The sequence below is a fragment of the Sus scrofa genome, chromosome 1 (genome assembly GCF_000003025.6).
Source record: "Sus scrofa isolate TJ Tabasco breed Duroc chromosome 1, Sscrofa11.1, whole genome shotgun sequence".
NCBI classification, from domain to species: domain Eukaryota; kingdom Metazoa; phylum Chordata; class Mammalia; order Artiodactyla; family Suidae; genus Sus; species Sus scrofa.
In genome coordinates this window covers 35,885,054-35,898,422 of record NC_010443.5, presented here as the reverse complement: position 1 = coordinate 35,898,422, position 13,369 = coordinate 35,885,054, and the positions used below count along the sequence as shown (strand labels likewise).

General features: G+C 37.2%; 1 protein-coding gene across 5 annotated transcripts in view; it reads right to left on the bottom strand.

Moving 5' to 3' along the window:
* Positions 1-13,369, bottom strand: part of ECHDC1 (ethylmalonyl-CoA decarboxylase 1) — a 56,376-nt gene that overhangs the window by 10,892 nt on the left and 32,115 nt on the right. For 3 of the 5 annotated variants that reach the window (XM_021088555.1, XM_021088558.1, XM_003121214.6), the window contains exons 4-5: positions 8,548-8,600; positions 4,350-4,430 (exon numbers count right to left, since the gene is read on the bottom strand). In XM_021088555.1, coding sequence (XP_020944214.1) covers positions 4,350-4,430; positions 8,548-8,600 — 134 coding nt within the window. The remainder of the gene's footprint in view (positions 1-4,349; positions 4,431-8,547; positions 8,601-13,369) is intronic. The other 2 variants (XM_013988459.2, XM_005652682.3) reach the window with 1 other exon arrangement.

Here is a 13,369-nt window from a genome sequence, read left to right as displayed (position 1 = left end):
AACAGCTGTAGCTCTGATTGGACCCCTCGCTTGGGAACCTCCATATGCCATGGGCTGTGGCCCTAAAAAGATAGAAAGACAAAAAAAAAAAAAAAAAAAAAAGTCCAGGCCTTAATCCCCGGAAGTTGTGCATATGTCACTTTTTACAGCAAGAGGGATTGTGCAGATATAATTAAGGTTATATACATCAAAATAGGGGGATTATCCCAGATTATCTGAGTGGGCCCACTTGAAGCACATGCGCTCTTAAAATCAGAAAACTTTCTCCAGTTGGAGTCAGAGAGATGCAGCAGAGGGTGAGGTAAGAAAGATTCAAAGTATGAAAGGAACTTAACCCACTGTGCTGAAGGTGGCCACATGAGGCCACACGGTAAACATGAGAAGGAATGCAGGCAAAGACTGGCCCCTGACTGACCGGCTCACAGAAAAACAGGGACCTCAGACTTAGAACTGCGTGGGACTGAGCTCTGCCAGCTGTAACCAGGATAAACCTGGAAGTAGATGCTTTCTCAGAGTCCTCCGAGCTCCATCCCGCCAGCATACCAATTTTGGCCTTTAGTTTAGAGAAGCCAGTTGAGGCCAGTCAGACTTCCAACCTACACATCTGTGAGATAAACTGATTTTGTTTTAAGCCACTAAATTTGTGGTAATTTGTTATGGCTGCACTAGAAAACTAACACTCAGATATTTTCTTAATTTATATTTTATTCTAGACATTTTAATTAATCAAGATAAATTTTAAAATTAGAAGCAAATGATTTTATGACAGTTCTAGCTTTTTATTTCCTCATCAGTTTTGTCACTAAAGGGAAACATAATGTTTGAGTGACTAGATTCTGAGCCCCATGGAATGCCAATTTTTAATTTCTAAGATAATGTTTTACATTAGAAAATGTTTTTAAAAAGCTATTTTCTCTAAGAATGTTTCACATGAATATTATGACTCAATTGAAGGCAGTTTAGTACAAGGGCCTATATGTGCCAAGTAGACCTAAGTGTTTCTGACATATTAATTCATTACATGTTTTATCAGCTGGTGCTCAAACAGTTTGGGGGCAGGGAGTTGGGTGATGCTAGATAGAATGTTGCATGAGCTCATTTCTTTGGAATATTTATACAAAGAGTATTTCTCATCTTCTGAAATAGTTTTCACTGGTAATAGAAGAGAAGCAGGAATGAAAATGTCAGTTGAGTGAATTCCAGGCCATTCTCTAAGGTAAGAAATTTAAACAAGCTAAAAAGAGCCAACCTAAGATAGGAACTTATCCTTTCAACAGAATGCTATGAAAGCTTTTGGTGTTCTTTGGAACAAGAAGATATTTTCAGAATATAGTTTGTCACAGAAGCTAACTGAGGGTACCGATAAAGCTGGGGGAAAACCAGCTAGAGTAACTTGTATTAATTTATCACTACCTTGGTTGTAACTGTGGCTAGTAATATAGTTCAGTATACAATCCTATTAGCCTTTAATTTTTAATCCCTTTGCATTTAATATATAGATTTTAAAAGGGTGAATAGTCTAGGACAAAGTTTTTCGCACTTCTGTTGCAAAGTATCAGTTTCAATTTTTTAAAAATTTCTAATCAGTTGTAAACCAATAATTTCTAAAATATAATAAAACTGTAATACTAAAAAAAAAAAAAAAAAAAAAAAAAAAAAACAAGCAAAAACCCAAGACATAGAAGTTCCTTGAATGGAATGCCTAGCACAAATAGGTAGTAAACATAGGTTTAATGAATGACTCTCCTGAATGCAATATGAGGGTCTGTAGATGCCAAATAGTTGGTCCACAAATGAATACATCTTCATTGGGAAAGTGAATGTATCTGCTATGTTACTGAATATATCTGATGAGAGCGCTACCCTCAGACATCTCCTAATCGAAAGAACTAAGTATTCTATGATGTTCTAGGACACATCATACTTCTTTCATCTAGAGAACAACACAGGAAGGTAAATTAGCAGTATTAAAAAACTAAGGAGTTCCCATTGTGGCGCAGTGGTTAACGGATCTGACTAGGAACCATGAGGTTGCGGGTTCGATCCCTGCCCTTGCTCAGTGGGTTAAGGATCCGGCGTGGCCGTGAGCTGTGGTGTAGGTCGCAAAAGCGGCTCGGATCCCGAGTTGCTGTGGCTCTGGCATAGGCCAGTGGCTACAGCTCCGATTCGACCCCTAGCTTGGGAACCTCCATATGCTGAGGGAGTAGCCCAAGAAATGGCAAAAAGGCAAAAAAAAAAAACAAAAAAAAAACACTAAATAAACTCTAATTTTTTTTTTGTGATTTTGCCTTTGTCCTATACCCTAACTACACCTAAACACAGGTCAGGAATGAATATAAAGAATGATGGAAAAGTCTACTAAATGCTTAAAGATAAAAACCAGACTCTATGTTAGAGGGGAGGGTACACTTTCTCCAGAGTACATTTATAAAGTTTTAATTTGCACTTTTATGCACAGGATTTTTAAGTGTAATAATGTACATTCACATATAGCTTAGAATTCTTTATAAATATATTTAAATATATACTATATATGTGTGTGTAAATGCGTGTATGTGTGTGTACACATATATTAATTTTTAGGGCCACACTTGTAGCATATGAAGTTTCCAGGCTAGAGGTCAAAGTGGAGCTGCAGGTGCTGGCCTATACCACATCTTGTGGCAACACTGGATCCTTAACCCATTGAGCGAGGCCAGGGATCAAACCCTTATCTTCATATTGTTGGGTTCTTAACCCATTGGGAACTCCCATATTTTATATATTATATATATAATTACATATAAATTATAAATTCCATAATTACCTGTATTTCAGGGTAACATAAGAAAAGCATTTAATCTTTTCACACAGAGAACATTTTATGTTTAGTCTCATACTGTCCATAAAGCCAATGACTACTTCCTCCTTACAAAATAAAATATAGCTTCCTAATGCAATTTGCACTGATGACAGCAGAGGGCACTATCAGTGAAATGGCCATTTTTCTTCATGTACAAGAATCTTCCTCAGTTAGTATTAATTTTCCAAAAGGCTGCAATCTTTGTAAATTGTCTTATACACCAAAATTATTTTAAAATCTTGATTTATGTGAATATAAAGTGATATATTTCAACTTATAAATTGAAACCTGAGTCAAAGAAATTTTTAAAAAGAAAAAAATAATATAAAATGTTACTACTCTGCATGAATTAGTTTACTGAATCTTTCTTCAGAGTATTTCTAATATCATATGATGTCATTCATATGAAGTTCAAAAAGAAAAAATAGAGTATATTGGCTATAGAATAGTTATCTTATAAAACTATAAATGGGAGTTCCCTTCGTGGCTCAGTGGTTAACGAATCCGACTGGGAACCATGAGGTTGCAGGTTCGATCCCTGACCCTGCTCAGTGGGTTAAGGATCCAGCGTTGCCGTGAGCTGTGGTGTAGGTCGAAGACTCAGCTCAGATCCCGTGTTGCTGTGGCTCTGGCGTAGGCCAGCAGCTGCAGCTCCAATTAGACCTGTAGCCTGGGAACCTCCATATGCCGCAGGAGTGGCCCAAGAAATGGCAAAAAGGCAAATAAATAAATAAATAAATAAATAAAACTATAAATGAAAGTGAGAAAGTAATTATAAAATTCAGAGTAATAGTTTCCTATGGATGGAAATAAAGGGACCTGTGGGGGGCTCAGGAGTGCTGATAATGTTCCAATGCGTGACCTACAGCATGGTTACATAAGTTCCCATTTTGCAGCAAGTCATTAAACTGAACATTTATGTTTTATACACATAAAACCAAAATGCAGAAAGCCTTATCAAAATTACATTATTCCTGCAAAATACTGCTATCCAATACTAAAAAGAATTCTAGGGATTGAAGGGTTAATTAGTCCTAAATAACCTTCTCTAATATTATTCCCTAATCAGCCCAAAATCTCCACAAAGTTATTACAAATCTCAGTAAAGATAGGAAGTGTATCTCAGAAAAACTTATTAGTAAAAGGACAACAATAGCAGTCTCTTTATTTTATTTCTTCGTCTTTTTCGTTGTTTACTTTTTTTCATGTAATTCTTCTGAACCTTAAAGTTTCATATATTTCCTTGGTTTCCCTCCCAGGGACTTTGCTAATATGGATTTGATTTATCCAAAATCATTTTGTATTAACTTTTTGAAATGCATAGTAATGAAGTAATGATGGAGTTATTCTAGACTAAAATTACCTACTTTAATGATTAGCAAAAAGAAAATATTCACTAATTGATTATACTGTTTAAGAATATATAAAATATTTATATTCATGCAAAAAAAAATTTGAGCATATATTAATTTTATTCATGCAAGGAGTAATAGAATTTTCATCCTACCTGAAATCACATGCTGTAGTAAATTCTGCTCCTCCACCCAGTGCCCGACCTTGAACCAGTGCAACACTTATTAAAGGAAGTCTGCATATTGAAAAAGGAAAAATGGATATTAATATTTTTAATGTACAAATGTTATTTAAAAACTTAAGAATGCAGTAGAAACAAAACTATTGAACTATGTTTGTAATAACAATCAAACTTCATTAGTAGAACCATTAGCCTGTATGTCATGAGAAGCAAAACAATGTAATAATGAAGATATAATAATTCTTCATTTAAATTTATCAGAATACCCCCCCCAAATCACTACATATTTTTAAACTATAGCCATTTTCATTTTCTTCCAAATAAATAGATGCTATTTTACAATGCAGGTGTACCTCATTTCACTGCACTTCACTTCATTGTGCTGGATTACTAGGCTTTGGCTAATAGCCAAGTTGTGAATGCAAAAAAAAGTTTGCAAATGAAATTACGTGTTACTCCAGTGACCACAAGAATGATAAGAAAGCAAAATGACCTTATGGCTAATAGGAGGAAAGTTTATTGGTCTGGATAGAAGATCAAACCAGCCATATGTCCTTAGTCCAAAGCCGAATCCACAGTGAGGTCCTAACTCTCTTCAATTCTCTAAAGGCTAAGAGAGGTGCAGAAAATGCAGAAGAAACATTTGAAGCTATTAGAGGATGGCTCACGAGGCTTCAGGAAAGAAGCCATCTCCATAATATAAAAGTGCAGGAGAAGCAGTAAGTGCTGATGTGGAAGCTGCAGCAAGTTATCTAAAAGATCTAGCTAAAATCATTCATGAAGATGGCTACACCAAACAGCAGATTTTTGAAGTAGATAAAACAGCTTTACATTGGAAAAAGATGCCACCTGGGACACTCATGGCTAGAAATAAGTTAATGCCTGGCTTCAGAGCTTCAAAGGACAGGCTGACTCTCTTGTTAGGGGGTGATGCAGCTGGTAGTTAGTTGAAGCCAATGCTCATTTACCATTCTGAAAATCCTAGAGCTCTTAAGAATTATGCTCAATCTACTTGCCTGTGCTCTATAAATGGGATAACAAAGCCTGGATGACACCACATCTGTTTACAACATGGTTTACTGAATATTTTAAGCCCACTAGTGATCTACTGCTCAGAAAAAAAAAAAAAAAAAATTCCTTTCAAAATATTACTGCCCATTGACAATACCCCTGGGTCATTCAAGAGTTCTGATGGAGAAGTACAAGGAGCTTCATGTTGTTTTCAACATCCATTCTGTAGCTTGTGGATCAAATAGTAATTATGACTCTCAAGTCTTATTATTTAATAGATACATTTCAGAGTTCCACTGTGGCACAACATGGACAGCATCTTGGAAGCGCTGTGATGAGCGTTTGATCCCCAGCCCAGCACAGTGGATTCAGGATCTGGCATTGCCACAGCTGCAGCTGTGGCTTGGGTCACAAAGGTGGTTCGGATCTGATTCCTGGACTAGGAACTCCATATGCCGTTGGGCAGCCAAAAAAGAAAAACAAAACAACAACAAAAAAGAAATACATTTCATGAGACTGTAGCTGCCATGGACAGTTATTCCTCTGATGGACTGGGGCAAAGTAAATCAAAAACATCCTGGAAAGGATTCACCGTTCTAGATGCCATCAAGGACATTCATGATTTATGGGAAGAGAGCAAAAAACATCAACATTAATAGGCATTCGGAAGATGATTCCAAACTTCTTGGGTAACTTTACGGGGTTCAAGACATCAGTGGAGGAAGTAACTGCAGATGTGTTGGAAACAGCAAGAGAGCTAGAATTAGAAGTGGCACCTGAAAATGTGACTGAGTTGTAGCAATTACATGATAAACCTTAAAAGATAAGGAGTTGCTTCTTATGGATGAGCAAAGCTAGTGGTTCTTTTGAGATGGCATCTACTCCTGGTGGAGATGTTATGAAGACTCTTGAAATAACAAAAAAATATTTAAAATAGTAAATAAACTTATTCAATAGAGCAGCAGCATGGTTTGAGAAGATTGACTCCAATTTTGAAAGAAATTCTGCTATGGGTAAAATGCTATCAAACAGCAGTGTTATGTTACACAGAAATCATTCAAGAAAGAGTCATTGAGAGTTCCTGCTGTGGTGCAGTGGGTTAATGATCCAGCTTATCTCTGTGGAGGTGCCGGTTCAATCTCAGGCTCAGTGCAGTAGGTTAAAGGATCCAGTGTTGCTGCAGTTGTGGCATGGGTTGCAACTCTGGCTCAGATTCAGTCCCTGGCTCAGGAACTTCCATGTGCTATGGGTGAGGCTGGAAAAAAAAAAAGAGTCAACTGACACAGCAAACTTTACTATTCTTATTTTAAGAAATTGCCATAGCTACCCCAGCCTCCAGCAACCACCAGCCTGATCAGTCAGCAGCCATCAACAATGAGAAGAGACTTTCCACCAGCAAAAAGATTACAGTTCACGGAAGTTACAGATGATGGTTAGCATTTTTTAGCAATAAAGTATTTTTTAATTAAGGTATGTACATTGGTTTTTAGATATAATGCTATCACATACTTAATAGATTATCATATAGTGTAAACATAACTTTTATATGTGCTCGGAAACCAAAAAATTTATGTGACTAGCTCATTTCAGTATCACTTTATTGCAGTGGTCTGGAACCCAACCCACAGTATCTCCAAGGTAGGCCTATATACAGCTCCTAGAACTTCTCAGCAGCTGGCAATCAAGAAAAATTCAATGTGATATTGTCTTAGTCCATTTTTACTGGTTTCAAATTACGGATGGAAAAATTAAGGCTGTATCCAAAAGGAAGAAATGTGGTACAGAAGATTGAGCTCTAAAACTGTGTTTTCATAAAGGTGCCTATCAAAACTCTTTTCATTACTCAGTGAAATGATCCAGAGACTAAACCTATACAAAATAATGGTTCTGAAGTAAAAGTAAGTATTCACCTTTTGTGTTTGAAGACCCGCTTTGCAGATGTATGTATTAAAGGGTAAATCTAAAATGTTTTGAAAGTATAGAATTTTTTCATAGGTCTAACCAAAATGAAAAGGTACAGGTCTAAAGTAACTGAAAATTTCATAACACACAATGGCTTCCAATAAAAAGGATTGTTTAAAAAAAAATTTAAAGATTTCCTAGAGTTCCCATCATGGCTCAGTGGTTAACAAATCCCACTAAGAACCATGATTTTGTGGCCTTGCTCAGTGGGTTAAGGATCTGGTGTTGCCATGAGCTGTGGTGTAGGTTGCAGACACGGCTCAGATCCCACATTGCTGTGGCTGTGGCATAGGCCGGCGGCTACAGCTCCGATTGAACCCCTAGCCTGGGAACCTCCATATGCCGCAGGTGTGGCCCTAAAAAAAAAAAAATTAAAAAAAAATTAAAATTTAAAGATTTCCTTAAGAAAAAGTCAGATGTAGTAGGGAGAGGCAGGTGAACAGCAGCTAAGAAAACAAAAAAAATATTTTAGAATAATAATGTTGATTCCATTTTTCTTTCTAGACTCTCACATACAATGAGCACCGAAATATGGTGGTGTCCAGTTAATAAATAAATAAATAGGAAATATGAATTTCCTCAGTTGTCATAATTTTAAAATCATTTACATTTTGAAAATGAAATATGGGCTAATCAGCCCAATCATGTCATAGTTTGTAACCCCAACTGCATAATGACAGGTCAAGAAGAATTTTCTCCCTTTTCTTCCTCATCCAGGTGCTATGTAAATCCATCCTCAGAAATCCATAAAATCCTTCTCTAATAGGTAATTATTTTTCTTTCTCCTACGGATACAGACCACTTCACTATACATTCTTCTAATTTTGAATATTAGATAATCATTATGTGTCATCTCTTGGCCAGTGTTATTTTGCTCTAGTATCAGTATTTAACTTTATCATGTCTATACCTAAATACAGCTAGCTTATACTGAAATATAATATAAGTTCTTTAGGGCAAAGTGCTATGTCTCAACTTCTTTTATCTCTCATGTCTCATTTTTAAAGTAATTGTATGTACTTCACTAACATTTAACGATGAGCTGTCCTTCATGGCACAAATAAATAGTTCACCGTTAGAATAAATATAATTAGAAAATAAGTGACTATTTTTTTTTTTAACTACTGCAAAACACAGAATAATGAAGTTCTGTTTTTGGTTTTTTAGAAATTTTATCTTAAAAAGAAAGATACATTACCTCATAAATCTTGTTAAGGTGTTTTGCATGAACATGCATACAGCCATTCCATCCTTTAAATATGAATAAACACATAGATATAATGCAAATACATAAAAAATGTTAAAGAAACATTTCCACATTTTCAGGACTTAAAAAGTAATAATGCCAAAAATATAACAAACTTTAAAATTACGTTTTCATTTAAAACTTTGGATATAATAAGATTTTAAGAAATGCTTGAACAAGCTGAGAACAGTGGCAAGTAATTCATTTTTGTTGGGTTGGGGTAGTTGAGAGGGCTTCATAGAGGAGAAGGGGAGATGGCATTTGCTAGGTCTAGATAATAAGGTCACTGAGGCTAACAAAATGCCTCCCTTATCCTCAGAATGGAGTATAATGTTTTGCATATAGTATGTGCTTGTTGAAGTTAACTGAATCAGATGAATTTGAGATGGAGAACTATAAAAGCAGTCAATGAATGGTAGAAGCCAATATGCTGCAAACTTCCTAACTGAAAGCCTTTATCAGGAAGATCAGTCTACATTGTAAAATTGATGAGAAAACTAATACAAGCACAAAGAGGAGGTTTAAAACTAGACTAATTTATATTCTATTAAAAATTTGCCCTGTAAAGCCTGTTAAATTATCTCAATAAAGTTACTTTAATGGGCCTATTTTCTTTTTTCTTTTTTTTTTTTTTTTTTCTTTTGAGGGCGGCACCTGCAGCATATGGCAGTTCCCAGGCTAGGGGTCAAATTGGAGCTGCAGCCACAGGCCTATGCCACAGCCACAGCAATGTGGGATCCCAGCCGCATTTGCAACCTACACCATAGCTCATGGCAAACCCAGGAGCCGGGCCAGGGATCAAAACCGCATCCTCATGGATACTGGTTGGGCTGGTTACCACCAAGCCACAATAGGTACTCCCAATAGGCCTATTTTCTATTACTAAATTTTAGAGTACTTAAAATACTGATGGAATTATCTAGAATTACAGAAATGAAAGTGAAGCAGGTATTAACCAGTATATTATTATAATTGTCATTCAAAAGATAAAATTCACACTAAATTTGTCTAAAAGCAGTATGGAATAATGGTAAACACAAATTCTAGAGCTAAACTGCCTAGGTTTGAATCTGGGCTCCACAGCTTAACAGCTAGTTTGAATGTGGGCAAGATATTTAACCTCTCCTCTCTGTGCTTCAGCCTCCTCACCTGTAAAATGGTGCTAATAATAGTATCTATATCTCATTAGGGGAGTTAGGAAAAATTAAGTTAGAACATGGAAGAGCTTAGAACAGTGCCTGACAAACAGTAATAGAACAAGAATGTTATCTATCATAATTATCATCAATATCAGTAATAGCAATCAGATAAGTATGCCTTGGCTTTAAATGTGTCATAGAGATTAAAGCATACTAGTCAACATAATCTAGGGAGAAGAAAGAATTAATTTATTAAATTTGTTCCCTAAAGCCATGAACCACCAATGATTAAGTGCTCAGGCCCCTTCCTGGGTTACAGAAAGAAAATCTCCAGTGACAGAGAAACCCTGACTTGTGATAGAATAAACTAAGAGAAAGGAACCAATGAAAAGCTAGACCTGCTCTGATGAATGAAAGTTGGGAGCTGAGAACTTAAAAGAAGTTTTGAGAGCTGTTGCAAAAAAAAAAAAAAAAAAGAGCTGTTGCTTCCATCCTATCTGAATGATACCATGAGACCCAACCCTCCTTCTCCAACTCCTCAGAATAAAAAAGGTGAGACACATGATGCCCAGCCTAAGTGCCAAAGGGAACTATCAACATCATAGTCACTCTAAGCCCTATTTATCCCTGGTGGAAAAATGCCCGCCTGTGAACACATATTATCCTAGAACCATAAATGAGCCTTTTCCCCAAGTGCTTGTATGCATTTATTAATTTCCTTAAACTACATGGAAGGTTTTAGAGAAAATTAATACACCTTGTCTATAAATTAATAAGGCTAAAATGGAACTGTACAGTAGTAGTAGCAAAAGCAAAGAAGTTAGACAAAAACTTTGAGGTTGATGTGGAAATTTAGGCGACGAGAAATAGGGGGGCAACAGATTGGCAGAAAAGTAACCAGGGAGGTCAGTGGACAAAGGAGGATATCATCTGCAAGCTAGATTAAGGGTATTTAGGTTCCTAAAATGCCAGACTTTTCCTTGAGGCATTCACTGCAGAGTAAGCAGGTTTTTACTTCCCCCTATCTTGAAGCTTCTAATTGGATTTTGATTATTTCCGCCTTCTGAAAAAAAGACTTCTTGTAGTTGGCAAAACATCTGTAACATCAAATTCAAATCTTATAAATGGGTTAATACCTACACTAGACTTTTTCCTATTTTATTCTTTTTTCTCTCCCATAACTTTTCAGGGCTAATGCTTGTGTTATACTAATTTATCTCCCTCCTTGAACCTTCTCAACCAAGCCTGGTAGGAACAGCTGGAGCTCTTTTCCTGCTCATTAAACAAAGGATACCAAACTGACACCAACCTTCCAAAAGACCAGGTACATAAAGAAGAAAAAAAAGTAAAGGAGTTCTTTTGAGGCACCCTGGGTTAGGATCTGGCATTGTTACTGCAGCAGCTCAAGTCACTGCTGTAGTGTGGTTTGATCCCTGGCGCAGTAACTTTTATATGCTGCAGGCACAGCCAAAACAAACAAACAAAAAGTGGAAAGATAAGCAAATATAATATTGATGGCTGTTGATAGTATTATGAGTATATGAGGGTTTCACCATATTAGTCTCTCCACTTTTGTTTGTATTTAGTAATTTTCATTAATAAAATATTTTTCAAAACTTTGAAAAAGTGGAATTCCCTCCATGATGCAATGGGTTAAGAATCCGACTGCAGTGGCTCAAGTCACTACAAGTTGTGGGTTCAATCCCCAGCATGGCATAGTGGGTTAAAGAATCCAGCATTCAAAGCCCAAATGGATAAAATAACCTCAGAGAAATATTTGATGAAAATCACAGCAGTGCAACAAATTTGTACTGCAATGAAAAACCATGAAATAAAATACGATCTTCATATGAAAAAAAAAAAAAAAAAAAAAGAATCCAGCATTGCTGCAGCTATAGCTCAGACTCAGTCCCTGGCATAGGAACTTCCATATGCCATGGGTGCAGCCATAAAGTACAAAAAAAACAAAAGAAAAAAAAAAAAACTTTGAAGTATAATGGCAAAAACATCAACATAATTAATTATCTTTCTTTAAAAAGCCATTTTTTGTTGTTGTTGTCTTTTTAGGGTTGCACCTGTGGCATATGGAGGTTCCCAGGCTAGGGGTCCTAGCTGGCCTACACCACAGCCACAGCAACTCAGGATCCGAGCTGGGTCTGTGACCTACACCACAGCTCACAGCAACACCAGATCCTTAACCCACTGAGCAAGGCCAGGGATCAAACCTGCAACCTCGTGGCTCCTAGTCGGATTCGTTTCTACTGCACCATGACAGGAACTCCTAAAAAGCCCTTTAAGAGTCACTTTCAAATATCTTATAATTAGAAGAGACAGTAATCCAATTACTAAAATCATCTTTTCTTCAAGTTATCTCATCATCCTCAGAAAAACAAATTCACCAAATAAGTAAATGCTATGATGCATCTGCAACAATAAAGAGTAAGTTAAAGAAGAGCCTTGTAGGAGTTCCCGTCATGGCTTAGCAATAAGGAACCCAAATATTATCCATGAGGACGAGGGTTTGATCACTGACCTTGGTCAGTGGGTTAAGAATCTGGCATTGCTGTGGCTCTGGTGTAGGCCGGCAGCTACAGCTCTGATTAGACCCCTAGCCTGGGAACCTCCATATGCCACAGGTGCAGCCCTAAAAAGACAAAAAGACAAAAAAAAAAAAAAAAAAAAAAGAAATCAGTCTTACTCTATTGCAGGCATTAAGATAGCAGATTACTTGGAGAACCCAAACTGGGAAGAATAAACTTTACTAAGTGATCCCTTATCTGAAGTCTGAATAAAAATGACACATAATTTCCCACATGATTTATATTAGACCCACAATATCTATATGAAACAATTAAGCATGTTTCCACTCTTAGCTTTCACATATATAGGGAAAAAAATCCTGGCCACATGATCTAAAGAGATAGAAACAACCTTCTAACCAGAAGAAAGCAAAATAACCTTTCACATTTTTAGGAATTTTTTTTCTTTTCTTTTCTTTTTTTTCCGCTGTTTAGGGCTGTGCCTGCGGCCTATAGAGGTTCCCAGGCTAGGGGTCCAATCCTAGGTATGGCTGCTGGCCTATGCCACAGCCACAGCAACTTGGGATTCAAGCTGGTCTGCAACCTACACCACAGCTCCATGGCAACACTGGATCCTTAAACCACTGATCGAGGCCAGGGATTGAACCCACAACCTCATGGTTCCCAGTTGGATTTGTTTTCACTGCACCACAACGGGAACTCCTAGGGATATTTTCTTATCTGACTCTATGGTCAGACCACTCAGGATGGCTAGCCTCCTGCTCTCTGTACATCCCTGATCACCGGTGTCTGTTTCACCTACACCTTACTCACCTGACTGACCTTACTACAAACTTACCCCAGGCCACAGCTACTATTTGTTCTCATCTAAGGATTGGTGAGAGCTGTGCCCCTCTGCTAGTTTCCCCGTTAACTGATAAACCCTATAACTGGTAATTTCCCCTTCTCCCTGGAGAAGACTGCTGCTATGTTCTGCCCACCAGTCCAGGACCTTGCTTCAGACATTAAGTTCCCCTCATCCAATAAACCGCTGGTGTCTCTCACTGACTCCGGGCTCTTTCTTAGGTCTTGAAGCTGGGTCAATACAGGCCTTGC